The sequence below is a fragment of the Bos grunniens genome, chromosome 27 (assembly GCF_055505025.1).
Source record: "Bos grunniens cultivar Pamir isolate PY7600 chromosome 27, Bosgru_T2T1.0, whole genome shotgun sequence".
Lineage (NCBI taxonomy): Eukaryota > Metazoa > Chordata > Mammalia > Artiodactyla > Bovidae > Bos > Bos grunniens.
Genome location: NC_141191.1, coordinates 3,881,211 through 3,896,048, shown reverse-complemented (window position 1 = coordinate 3,896,048; position 14,838 = coordinate 3,881,211). Strand labels below are relative to the sequence as shown.

The window sequence follows — 14,838 nt, the reverse complement described above, 5'->3', positions numbered from 1 at the left end:
TAATTATATGAATCTTTAAATACACAACACAAATTTCAATTTCTGGCCTTTTCAATTTCTTATCTTTTCACTAAAGGTAAAATCATTTTTCCCCATAATAATTTATATTTATTTACCTCATTGTCCAATAGTTGTTTGATGAAGTATCCCTTGCTCCCATTAGCTCAACCGTGCATCTTTATGACTAGTAGGGCGCCTCATGCTAAAAGCCAGACCATAACCAGTTGTGAACCAATACAGGTAAAAAAATGTTATTTTCTCTCTTCTTCTCTTCTATTTAAAATACAAAATCACTCTGCTTCAACTATTTAACTTAAAAGTTGCCATTTGGATATTTGTTATCAATCACTGTTTATCTTGAGATTACACAAAATCAGTTGTCTAAATTATTTGTGATAATTTCCAACTATTCACAATAGTCAAACTTGTTTGACAAAATTAATCTAAGGTGTTCTGAATTCATTTGCCAGTTGGAAGGTACTAATAATTTTTTTCTGTTATTTTCTTCTGAGTACTTTCCAGAAAACCAAATTAGTTTTCCTAATGTTATATGTATGTCTTCAAACATAGTAATCATAAAATCTAATCATAAATAAAAGCTTAGTTTGTTATGTATTTGAAGTTGAAAGTGTGCATGGATTTTAAATCGGACTAATTTATGCACTAGATAAAACCAAAGCAAGAGGTTGAAATAATAAATTAGAAGTTGGGTCATCATCAGTTTCAAGCTCAGCCTTGTTCATCACAATGCAGAATTTACCCATCAGTGGCTCTGTTTTTCATTGCATAGTCAAGAACAGAGGTTGCTTATTAGTGATTTTTGTTGTCTGAAAGTAGAAAAGCCTAGCTATTTTATCAGTTGTTATTTTCAATCATTTGTTGAAAGGTTTCAGGCAAGAAATTAAGGAATGGATTCTGTACATACTTTGGACAGATTTCCCCAGAACCAAGATAGAGATTTCTGGACTAGATCCTCTGTGGTAACCCTATGGTGATTATGGAACATTAGGAAGAATCCTCACCTCTGGTAGAAGAGCTTTTTAAATTTTTGTCTGACGAAAATCGGAGGAGGGTATGAACTCTGTTAGGTGTGAAAGAGTTCTGTCTCAATGAGTGAGAACAAAGGGGCAATCTAATAGTAGGATCTTAAAACATTTAAAAAGTTAACTTGTAATAAAATCAGAAGTGGTAGAATTATTGTAATATAGAAACAAAAGTGTACTTGTGATTCTATTAGCACTCCAAAAATAGCTTTATGCTGATTTTTCCTGATACACAGATTCAGATACTTATAAAGCTAAGAGTTACCTGAGGTAACAATTTTGTAGAAAATCTTTTTCTTCTCTGTATTGCTACATATTATGCTCATTTTGAAGAAACACTGTATTCTTTGAAATGCATATGGAATAATATAGTCAATCATATTTCTATTAATGGACACTCTCATGACTTCCAAAAAGCAACTCTGGCTATATTTTCTCCTACTTTGGATAATAAATCTATATTATATTGCTAGAAATGAGATCTACCAGTCAACATTAACAGGATTCACTAAGAATGCCTTAAGTTGATCAGATGTATGAAAAGCATGTATGAAAAAGATAGATACTTTGTTGGGGTGGAGTGCATCCATTAGAACTATGAATGACAGGCTTTGGAACTAAAGTAGGTAGATGCTAGGGGGAAACAATAATATCATTTTCCTTCCTTTATGTTTGATCATGCCCAAAATATTGTGTGAGACACTAGCACCCCAGTTTGAGAGGATCAAAAAAACATTAACACACTCTTAAATCCCAGCGCTCCCTAACCTATTATTAATCACACCGCTTGGTTTATTTTGCTCACAGTACTTATGACACTTTCATTTTCTTCTTATTTTATTTATTTATTTTTGTCCTCCTTTAACTAGATTGCTATCCCCATGAGACTTTGTCAATCGCAATTTCTGTATCTTTGGTACCTGGAGTAGTGTGTGACACATAGATATTAAATAAAAATGTATTGAAAGAATGATGAGAAGTATGAGAACTGAAATTTAGGTAAATAAGGGGAACTGAAGACTGGGACCTAGCATAAAGAACAGAGAGATAGAATAGTTGTTTTCAAACCAAATATTTAGATTTTTTTCTCTTATTTAGTCTGTTCTCAGAAGTCTAAACAATGACCAAAGGCCAATGAAATTATGAAGGGATGTGTCTAAAAAGTATAGCTATTCTAAATAACTGCTATAACCAGACATTGAAATTAGAATTCTGTTTACATTTTATTTTTTAAAAAGATAATACATATTATGTCATTATGCAGCTTTTCTCAAAATTACCTCCATAGAATTCTAGTTGCCCTGGATACTTTGTGCAAAAGGGTTTCCTAATCAGATAAATTTGGAAAATTCTACATATTTTAAATTTTCTTAAGTAGGCAAAGCACATTTTGCATATTAAATTTTAGTAAGCTGAGAGTCCCCTTTGGACAAGAAAGATGGTGAATTGTGTTTAATCCAGGTCTTTTCACATTGATTTGACCCTGATGTGATGATTTTTATAGACATCTGTGATGATCCCAGGATGTTACGTTCAAGTGTGAGAGATGCTCTTATGTTACTGGAATAATATCCACTGTGATGTTGCAGACCAGAATTTTTTCCATAAGCAAGAAAAGACAGCATTTGTTTATTTTTTCATTATCTTTTACCTATTAATACCTTTACATATTACATGGGCAACTATTCATATTTTCTCTAAAAGAATGTCTTTCATTCCCGTTTTTGTCAACCTCAACCTTGGAGCTTGTCAAATGGACACAGGCAGAATTTCCTCTTGTAACAACAGGCTTGTAGGATTATAAAGCAACACTGCACTGAATTCAGTGCCATACAGCAGGCTTAGAAGACGGGATCGGGTGTGCTCAGACCCGAGGTATGCCTCTCGCATTTCCTCATGCACCTGCTGAGTTGTGATGCTGCGACCACATTCCGTTACTGCTCCCAGCCTTAAGGCTTCAGGTTTCCTGAGGCAGCTCTGGAGGCAAAGAAGTTTTTCATCTGACTCCAGTCTGGATGGGTTGCTTTTTTCTAAAGCAAAGTATCTTTTCCTGTAAGATGCATTTCTGAAATGTAATAGCACCAGCCTTCTTCTGAATATAATTAACATATTACAGTGGTAACAAATTCTTTGAATGCATGTGTACTCATTCACTTCAGTTGTGTCCATCTCTGTGCGACCCATGGACTGTAGCCCACCAGACTCCTCTGTCCTTGGAATTCTCCAGGCAAGAATACTGGAATGGGTTGTCATGCCCTCCCCCAGGGGATCTTCCCAACCCAGAGATCGAACCTGCATCTCCTGAGGCTCCTGTGTTGCAGACAGATTCTTTACTGCTGACCCACCAGGGAAGCCCCAACAAATTCTCTACTGAGACATTTTTTCCCTTGTTTTTCATTGGAAGCAAGTTTTATGAGGATGATAAGAACACTTAACTTGAAAAGTATCTTTAAAAAAAATCTTAACGTGTACATTGCTATTGACTAAGCTACAATGGTGTATAGCAGATCTCTAGAAATTATTTATCTTACTTAACTTAAGCTTTATGCCTTTGAATTAATAACTTCCCATTTCCCCTCGACCCCACTAGCCTCTGGTCACCACCCTTCTAGTTTTTTATTTTATAAATTTGACTATATTTGACACCTCATATAAATGGAATGCTAGAGTCCTTATCTTTTTGTATACTGAGACATTTCTTAATGGGGCTTTTTCTTTTTTGGTAGGATGTTTATCCACATGGAAGGACATCCAGTTTTGTTTTGATTCCAGGGTTTAATTCCTTCAGATGCATTTCTTACTTAAACTGCAAACACCTGGTCCTGCCATGCCTGTTATTGCTTAATTTTAGAGAAGATACCTTAAGGATCATATATTTATTTAAGATAATTTGGCAAAATGGGAATTTGAACCCAAGTCTTGTGCTTCATTAAAGGGTTTATCTGTGAATAATTGCTAATGGGTCACTTAATATTTTTATATTGTTTTGATGGCATTACATGGTAGCAGCACTGTGATGGTTTCTTTTAAAGACATCTTCCACGAGTAATCCGGGTTGTTTTTGGTTTTGTAATTGCTCAGGGTTGGTGCAAATGTACAGTTCTCCTGCGAGGACAATTACGTGCTCCAGGGATCCAAGAGCATAACGTGTCAGAGAGTCACAGAGACCCTGGCTGCGTGGAGCGACCACCGGCCGATTTGCAGAGGTGAGTCGGGGTGGTCACGTCTGCCCAGATTCTCTTTCCTTATAGCTGAATACACAAGGAGATCCAAGTGCAAAGTCCAGTGTATAGACAGCAAAACTTGGTGATGATTTACCTTTTTGTGGTGATGTCGGTTAACAAGAAATTTTTTTTTTTTAATTTTTTAGGAGACAAACATTTCCAAGGATATTTGTGTTTTTTAAATGTCAGGAAATACACGAGCAAACCTAATCATTCCAACACATTCTATATAACTTGGTATCCATCTATCTATACACACAGCTTGCATATGTACGAAGATATGTTACATAACTAGATGCTTTGGAATCAGAATGCAAGTCCCTGTAAATCTAAAAATGCTCACTTTGCAATAGCAGTGAAGTTATTTTTTTGAATTTTGATAGTATAAGTGATAAAGGGAGTTTGTTAGCATGATCTGAAGTCATCATTTTATTATTAAACTAATCTTGGACATAGAACAAAATGTTGCATTATCATCATCTTCTTCAATGAGGTCAAATATTTGTTGCATCTATGAAATATGTGAAAAATCCTACCAGAATTATAGAAGCCATAGGGAAACCAGCAGAAAACTGTTTTGGATATTTTACTCAGGAAAAAATTAATAAAATTAAAAGAAAAGCTAGCTGTTTTGGTTTTTTTTTGTTGTTGTTGTTTGTTTGTTTGCATTGTGGCCATTAAATAATTTATGCAAGGTGGTAGTTTTAAAGGAAGAAGAAAAAAACTACTAAGCTGAACAAAGAATAAAAGGGGAAGTTTCATATATAACAATATCTTTTCCCTCCTTATAGTCTTTTTCAGATGAATGGATTTATAAATTTTTATTTAAAATGTTTTGGTTGTAAAAATGTATAATGCAAAATGAACCATGTCACTTACATCCTGGGAAATGAAGTAGTTGTGAAATAAATGGCTAGTTTCATCAAAGCTAAAATACTAGATTGCCTGGTTTACTATAGAGTGCCCTTACCTTTTCACATGTAGAGAACACACCTTTTTAGCATCTGTGCATCCCAAGGGCAGAGTGGATGTGTGGGCTGCCTGCAGGTGACCCTTCCCTGTGAAATGCTTCCCTTCCTGGAGGAGCACCCACTCTCGTCAGGAGGAGTGTGTGGCTGTGCCCTCCCCTGTTGTCACTAGACTATCTGTACACTAATATTTACTAATGCAACGTCATTAGGCTTTCAAAGGAGCTCTAGCAAAATCAGTGTTTCCACCATGAAGTGGTAATGCTCATTCTCCCAGTGACAAATGAGGACCAAGCCTCAGGTACTAGCTTTCCCCCTAAGGGGGAACAATGTGTTCATTTTTTAATGTTTTTCTTGCCTTTCTAGATCAGGAACATACAGCATTATTTTAAAAGCCCACACTAAACTTGGAGAAGGCACTGGTAACCCACTCCAGTACTCTTGCCTGGAAACTCCCATGGACAGAGGAGCCTGGTAGGCTGGAGTCCGTGGGGTCACTAAGAGTCAGACAGGACTGAGCAACTTCCCTTTCACTTTTCACTTTCATGCATTGGAGAAGGAAATGGCAACCCACTCCAGTGTTCTTGCCTGGAGAATCCCAGGGACGGAGGAGCCTGATGGGCTGCCATCTATGGGGCTGCACAGAGTCGGACACGACTGAAGCGACTTAGCAGCAGCAGCAGCAGCAGACAAAACTAGTAAATGTACATCTGTTTCAAATTTATATTAAAAGTAACATAAAGGAAATATCGATCAGGATATTATTTGATTCTTACCTTATTTATTAATTCAGAAGTTTTCCTTGTATCCGTTTTGGGCCAAATCTCATCTAGACGCAAAACACTTTCTCAGCATGTTGGCTCCTAACTGTGCTCTGACTTGGTACCAAACACTCAGAGGTGCTTGTCTCAGCCGACAGCTGCTCCAGCCAGGCTAAGGGAGGACAGTTCCTCTACCCCCCTGAGCTACCAGCTGCTCACTCCCAGAGGCCCCCAGAGGAGGAACCACCTGACTTACTGTCCCCATAGATTCTCACAGTCTACTTTATCATATTTGAGAAGAGATGTTCCTCCACAGGGTGTTTGTCTGTGTGTGATTCTTGGTCTGGTTCCTGTGGACAGCTTCTGCCCTCTCTCCAGCATCCACTTCTCTCCTTCACACTCAGATTTACTTATCTCTCCCCCTCCACCCCCGACTCCCAGTTGATGACTCAGCTGTTTTCCTTCAATTAGATGTACTTTCTTTCTCATGGACTAATCTTTTAGTTTATTTCCACTTACTACTTGTAACTCTATGAAATAATGAGCTATAGCAGCTGGGAATAATTTTTAAGAAAGCATTTTCTTATAGTATGTGTATTTTAAATCTATATACTGGAGCAGACTGTGTCTGGGGAACAATAAAAAAAAATCTTTAAAAACACAATTTTAAAGAAACCTGTATTTTAGAGCATTTAGAGTAATAAGACATTAAATAAACCTTAAATCAAAAGTCCCGAAATCTCCTAAATAGAAGAATTTGACATAAACTGTCTAGGGTAAGGTGATAACAATTAGGTGACTTAAAAAAAATACACCTCAAGAGAAACTTAAAACAAATGGATGTGAATTTTTCTTTCATATAGAATTAAGATATAGGCAGTATTGGACAAGGATGGGCAGGTCTGTTTCAGAGATGGAAATTTCCTCAAGTCTCACTCTGTCCTCCCTGTGGTCAAACCTCCATCCTCATGGTCCAAGGCGGCATCCAAACTCCAGGCAACAGGATGGAGGAGTTTAGGAGAGAGTCTGCAAAAACCATCACATGCATTCCTTCTCAGTCCAATTGGCCAAAATCCAGCCAGACATTCTCACCTTGTTGTGAGACTTAGAAACATATATATATATATATATGTATATTCCAGGTGGTTACATATATAGCAAACAATTATACTTCTATGAAAGAAAAGGAACATAGCTATTAAGGGAATCTTTGCCATAGGGGTGTATTTCCATAAGAAGGAGAGATGGAGTCAATCACTCAAAATATGACATTTTTTTTCTACCCTCTATCATCTGCAGCTTTTCATGAGTGGAGTGTGTAGATAAATTAAGGGATAAATCATCCCTCTCTCATGTTCCTTGGCATTTTTGTATCAGTGTAGGATTATATTTGTAAGCAATATGGAAGAGAAGAGGTGGAGCTGTGTGCCTGTGCATATCCTACTTTCTGGACTAGAAAGGGCTCATCTGTGAGTCTTGTGGTTAAGCAGGGAACCTGTCCTCCACACTCAGCTCCCTTTCCCTGCCCTGTCCTCACCTCCTGGCCATACAACCTTCTCCCAAGAGGTCAGCTTCCTTCTGCAAAGCCAGCAGGAACATCCCTCCCTCTAGTCTGGGTGACAGTCTTCTATTTATCAAGTAGTCACCATGTACCATGACCTAATCAGGTACACATACAGATGGATGGTCAAGTGCTTCAGTGCATCTTAGGCTGACCCTATAGAGGACCCCTTCATGGAGCCTCTAGAGCAGGGCTCTCAGCCAGAAATAAAATGCAAGCCACTGATCTAATTTTAGGGAGCTCAAATCTGGTGATCTGTGACAACCTAGAGGGGTGGGATGGAGGTTCAAGAGGGAGAGAAAATGCATGTACCTATGGCTGATTCCTGTTGATGTATGAGAGAAACCAATGCAATATTGTAAAGCAATTATCCTCCAATTAAAAATAAATAAATTGTTTAAAAAAAAGCATCTAGTAGCCAGATTGGAAAAGAAGCAGGTGCAGTTAATTTTAAGAATATTATTTAACCCTAAACATATCAATTATTTTAATGTATAGTTGAAAAGACTCTAAGGAGATACCTTTTCTTCCCGCTTTGTTTTATTCACACTCTGTCTTGGACATTCAGTGTGCATTTTATGCTCACGGCTCAGACCAGCATCATTTCAAGCGCGGCTCAGACCAGCATCATTTCAAGCGCTCCATCTTCAGAGGTGCTGGTGGCTACCATGGACAGTGCCGCGCTCACTGCTGCTCTCAGCCGAGTTTTCTCAGCTCCCAACACCGTTGTGGGTGTGACGGGCAGAACTGGTCTCTCTGAGTCACGAGCAGTTTCCTGGCTGGTGTCCCTCATTTCTCCTATTAAAACCCATCCATTTTCCAGGTTGGCAATGTTTAGGAACCCTGTGTCTGTCATCATCCCCTCCTTTAAATAGTGTCTCTACTGGCTTTTAATGACTGATTCCCCAACTAAAGAAGAGCTGAGAAACCTTTATTGAAGTGGAGATTTTATGACTATTCTCTAAAGATGGCTTTAGCTGTCTAAAGTGTAGGGGGAAATGGATAACATGAAGCATAATACTATTTCATGCTACACAAAACAGAATACAGGAGTATTTACTTAGCTATCCATAGATTCCAAACACCAAGGGCAATTTTTCAAGTTCGTCTTCCCTTTTGTGCTACTGCCGTAATCCACTGTAAGTCAGAGGTGAGCAGTACAGTTGGGGTATTCCTGACGCACTCTGAGCTTTTAAAGCAGCCGTCATATTGATCATCTCAGCCACATGTTCTAAATTCAGCCATCTATCAAATGTAATACAATGCCCCTGGTCTAAGCACTGCACACATTATGAGATTTCAGATCAGTCAATTAAGGAAGGGCTGATTCTCAAGGTTCCGATCTTCATGAAGGGTCTCTAACTCTTAAGTAATTATCGTGCCTTCTCCATGGGAGGATTATTGGATAGAAGCATTTGATAAATTGCAGTGAGTCAGGAGGTATTGTTCACATCTGGACACTGGGTCCTAAGCCAATGCTTACATTAGCTAATTAACCCTGAGGATGGGGGATGTTACCTTTTCTTCCTGTTAGCACACAGATGAATGGTTGCCATAGCTCAGTAATTATACAAGTGATCTTGTTTAAAATTATACTTACTTCATTTAGGGATATGAAAACAACCATTATGATTTTTCACAGGGTAAAATATTATGAGCTGTTTGAAACTGTATAAGTATCTTTAACTGGCGATATTTTTTTTTTTAAATAAGCAAACAAAATAGAGAAGAAGAGAATGCACTTGTATTTTTTTGAGTAAAATGTTTCAGCTGGCATTTATTCCATCGGTGTTTGAGCGGGGTATATAGAGAGAATTTCTTTTAATGCTAATGAACATTAATCTGTGGAATTAATATTTTTAGTTGTTGTCTGAGTTGACAAGGCACATAAGAAAAGTGAAGTGGCTTTTGCAGTTGTAACTGTGGTTGCATGGACGCCAGTTAGAGCCTCAGAGGGTCACAGAATAGAGCTAGTATTATCTCAGGATTCCAAGTCAGGTTAGCCCAGCAGTATCCTTAACTTATTAACTTGTCACTTACTGAGAACTTTACAGTGTAATCTTCCCTACTCATATTTCCTCTCCATACAGAAATGACCTTTTAAATAGTAGTGGAAAGACCATTTATACCTAAAAGATGACTTCATTCTACCAGACTAAGGGTCCAGAGCCAATTTGAAGACTGTATTTTAATACTGATTATTATGTCAGGTAACTATGAGCCCATAGATTTAAAGAAACATACACTTTAAAGGAAAAGAAAACAACTTCTTTGTCATAGATATAACAAAAAATATATATATGCACTCTGAACTTTTAAAGCAGACCTTATATTGATTATCTCAGCCACATGTTCTAAATCCAACCATCTATCAAATGCAATAAAATGCCTATGGTCCGAGCATGCACATATTGTAAGATTTCAGATCAGTCAATTAAGGAAGGAATTGACCTTAATTGAGAGCTCTTAGGATTTACTCTAAGAATTTTCGTACATAACAGACATTGGTATATTTAGTACATTTATCACGCTGTACATTACATTCCTAGGACTGATCTGTCTCATAACTAGAGCTTTGTACCATAACTAGAAGCTTTGACCACCTTCTTTCAATCCTCCCCTCCACTGTTCTGCACCCCTTAGTAACCACAAATCTCATCTATTTTTTATGACTTTGTATGTGAAGTGTAATTGCCTAGAACACCATGTTAATTCCTGTTACCCAACATAGTGATTCCATATTTCTATAAAGTACAAAATTATCATGATAATAAGTCTAGTTATCATATATCACCATAAAAAGTTATTAAAGTATTATTGGCTATATTCCCTAAGCTATGACTCATTTATTTGATGACTGGAATTTTGTACCTCTTAATTTCTCACACTTTTAACTTTTACTTTAATTCCAGTGAATTTGGATAAATTTCTGTTTTCGCTTCTAGACTTCTAAGGATATGTACTCTTTACTTGAATGTCACTTGGGAGAAAAACATGTTTTTCTCTATTTCTTATTAAGTTACTGAAGATAACAAAGTCATGTATTTTTATGCCACTGCTCTCAAATTCACCTGACATAAAATGACTTGGAAACCAGTGTTGCTGCTGCTGCTGAGTAGCTTCAGTCGTGTCTGACTCTGTGCGACCCCATAGATGGCAGCCCACCAGGCTCCCCCGTCCCTGGGATTCTCCAGGCAAGAACACTGGAGTAGGTTGCCATTTCCTTCTCCAATGCATGAAAGTGAAAAGTGAAGGTGAAGTTGCTCAGTCGTGTCCGACTCTTAGCGACCTCATGGACTGCAGCCTACCAGGCTCCTCTGTCCATGGGATTTCCCTGGCAAGAGTATTGGAGTGGGGTTCCATTGCCTTCTCCAGGAAACCAGTGTTAACTGGGTGCTAATAATGCTCCTAGAACATGCCTGGGGTGTTTCTGACAGCCTGCCTGCGTTTGTTGTCTTCCTTCTGCCTGGAACGCTTCTCCCCCAGACCCCCAGGTGGTTCTCCATCCTGCACCCACCATCAGATGTCATCTCATCCAAACCCTTCCGTGCCCATTCTGTGCCCACCCTCTTCCAAATGCTCTGTGAACCCTGACTCTGCTTTCCTGCAGAAATCGAGTGTCTTCCTGCCATTAGACGTCTGTGTGGTTAATCCCCTGATGCAGGCGTGGAGCTTAGGTTTTTCTCTCTTTGCTGCATCCTCTGTGCTGGAAACAGCACCCAACTCTCAGTGAGCACTCACTGTGCATTTTCTTTTTACTACCTGTGCTATGGTGTGCGGTGTTCTACTTACATTCCTTCCTCCAACCCTTACAGAAATCGTGGATGAAGTTATGATTGTTATAATAAGTGGATTACCCGAGAGGCTTAAAATTAAATAATTTAAGATAACACATCTGATAGCTTCATAAACCAGATCTGGAACTCAAGAGTGATTCAGAAAAGCAAGCTCTTAACCTCTGGCATACTTTCTCCATTTTGGCTGAGTCTGGATATGGACATAAAATGGGTGATTTTCTTTTAAATTCTACAAGAATCACACTCTCCAATATAATTCTTAATTTGCTTTTAAAAAGCTTCTGAGTCCAGATATCCTATTAATTTAAGTTTAATCAATTAGAATATTCTTCTCTTCAATTTAATTTCATTAAGTAGTTACTATAGAATGGCAAAGATTCCCGGAACTGATTGAACATAAATAGATAAATTACTACTTCAAGTTGAGTAAGATAAATCATGTGAAACAAATACATGTTATACTTAATAAATACTCAATGATTAATGGATAAATAGCACATATTGGCATTTAAAACTGGTTAGTTTTCTTCTCCCTTTCCACTTTCCTTCTTTATATGTTATATTTCCAGGGATCATTTTTTAAATTCTAGTTTAATTTTAAAAACACATTAGATATAAGTAAAATTTGAGTTTACAAATTTAGAACACTGTCACATAAGTACTATTAACTGTACATTAATTAGATCATGGTTATTATCAAAGAACATCTATTAAGCATTTTTAAGATTTCTGTGCAAATTACTTTACGTTAGGTGTTATATTTCCAAAAAGATTCAGACACGGGGGAATGCCTTGGCAAGAGCAGAAAGTGGCGAGTGTGTACTCAACTCTAAAATGTGTAAATGTGTGTATACATTTCCATTATGGGAATGTATTTATATCTTGCTATAAAGACTTGCTTGACACTGGCATATTGTAGTTACCTAATTATTTGCTTAATTAGATACTTTGTTGACTAATTGAATATGTGTTTAGCACAGAAGCAACTGTTTGGGAAGCAGGTCCTGGTCTCCAAGGATACAGTGAGGTTGCTCATCACAATCAGAGCAGGTCACTAAGCCTTGTAGTGTCTGAACAGCTGCACAGCCCTTCTGGGGAGGAGTGAGGAGTCAGCAGAGTCCAGGAGTGGAGAGAGACGGGCAAGGGGGGAAAGCTTCAGAGTCAAATCATACAGTCTTCTGATCATCAGTCCAGTTTGTACTCAGTTATAGCGACAAACTGCAGCTTGCAAAGCAGCATAGATGTGGTTAGTAGATAAACTGAGGCCACCCGCCCACTTTCTGCAGAAGGGTCTGCACACCCTCACCATCCTAACTGAGCATGACCCTCGGGCCGGTGGCAGAAACTCCCTCCACAATCATTCCCAGAGCTTACAAATTTAGAACACTGTCACATAAGTAACATTAAATGTACATTAATTAGATCATGGTTATTATCAAATAACATTTATTAAGCATTTTTAAGATTTGCTTAAAAATCTGGCCTGCTGATGTTCACTCATGGGATACACTGCAGTGCAGCTTTAGTCCCGGTTTACCTGTAATCTCTGTGGCTGTTCTGTGTTCTTCTCTGGCTCTTCTTATCCTTCTCAAAGCCTGGATGTTTGACAAACATGATAGAGAGTGAAGGCAATGGAAGACAATTAGCCTTATGGTGCTGGAAGCTGATGGAAGGAAGAAGAGGGGAGTGACAGGCAGGAGTGACGTTCGCTCTGCTGCCCCCTCTCAGCAGCTCAGGGAGATCGCAGCTTAGTCTGAGCCTTTCTGCCACAGTGCCAGAGCATAGAGAGAAAACCCCAGACAGGGTGTCTGCAGGAGATGTAGAAGAGAATGTCCAGTCTGCACTTCAGCCTCTATGCATACTTGGAGAATGGCACACAGAGATCATGGTAACTCAAGACACGTTGCTATTATCTGGTAGAGACTCTACACATGGGAGGTTGAACTTTGGGTTGTCACCAATAGCAAATCTTGTGGTTGTGACTAGTAGCAAAGGCTTGATACAAGAAAATAGTACCTAATGAATTGTAATTGGTGTGATGATGATAGGATCATCACATGATGAGTGCTAAGTCACTTCAGTCGTGTCCGACTCTGTGTGACCCCATAGACGGCAGCCCACCAGGCTTCCCCGTCCCTGGGATTCTCCAGGCAAGAACACTGGAGTGGGTTGCCATTTCCTTCTCCAATGCATGAAAGTGAAAAGTGAAAGTGAAGTTGCTCAGTCGTGTCCGACCCTCAGCGACCCCGTGGACTGCAGCCTTCCAGGCTCCTCCATCCAGGGGATTTTCCAGGCAAGAGTACTGGAGTGGGGTGCCATTGCCTTCTCTGCATCACATGATGAAGAGGTAGACAATTAGAATGTGGACAACTTAAAAAAATCAAGACTGAGGTACCAGCTAAAAGTGTCAACAATTCCCCAAGAAAGAGGATTAGAACTAACTACTTAGACTATCAGTCTACTCCAAAATTGCAGCAATAAGTATTTATGGGGGTAACTATTAAGTACCAGGAATTGTTCTAATTGTTGAGATTACACATCGCAAGCGAAACAAAACAAAACAAAATCCCTGCCATGAATATTCTCACATATTTCATTTCAGCTGATTATTTTGATGTCATTCTTTTAAATGAGTAGAAAAAAAATCAAAAGTTATTAGGAAAATGTACTACAAAAAATACAGACAGTTCTAAGAAAAAGAAAAAAAATGCATATTAATTTGACAACTTTTGGTGAGAAATACCTCTGAAGGGACTGGATTCACAACTCACTCTGTATGAAACACAGAGTATAGAAAATGCGCTAGTTTCCTATGAATATTTTACTAATAGTTATCTCTCTAAAAATATAATCACTAATAATCCTGTCTCCCCAAGCAGTGGGTAAGATGAATTTTATGAAGATGAATTTCATAAGTCAAGTTAGAGGTCAGGCTTCAAAGCAGACAACTGGGACCCATGGCCATCGACGGGCTGTCAGATTTGGCGAACTTTCCAGCAGAGTGGCAGCTGGAGCTAATGACGGGAGGAGTACAAATTGTCAGCGGGAATGTAGCACATTAGTTCCCCACAGTACACATCCTTCAGATGAGTTTGTCTTTAAGTTTGAAATGCTTAGACTAGCACTTGGATAATATTAGTTCAAAATTCCTTTACTTGCACTACACTGTGTTTGTCAGCTCTTCCGTATGAAATTTCACAAAGTAGGAATGTGTAACACAAAGGTAAGTTGACTCAAATTTTATTGTAAACTGTTTTTTTAAGGTTTTTCTAATTAATACCAGTAATATTGTTGTTGCCGTTTAGTCGCTCAGTCATGTCCGAATCTTTTGCTACCCCATCATGGACTGTGGCCCACCAGGCTCCTCTGCCCATGAGATTTCCCAGGCAAGAACACTGGAGTGGGTTGCCATTTCCTTCTCCAACTGGTAATATTAGAATACTTTAAAGTGTGGATCCGAAGTTCATGATCCTCTCAGGAACAC

General features: G+C 38.5%; 1 protein-coding gene across 1 annotated transcript in view; it reads left to right on the top strand.

The window, feature by feature from the left end:
* The window catches only part of CSMD1 (CUB and Sushi multiple domains 1), a 2,074,203-nt gene that overhangs the window by 1,502,884 nt on the left and 556,481 nt on the right, over positions 1-14,838 (top strand). The window contains exon 10 of the mRNA XM_086379826.1: positions 4,125-4,249. Within this exon, the coding sequence (XP_086235952.1) occupies positions 4,125-4,249 (125 nt within the window). The remainder of the gene's footprint in view (positions 1-4,124; positions 4,250-14,838) is intronic.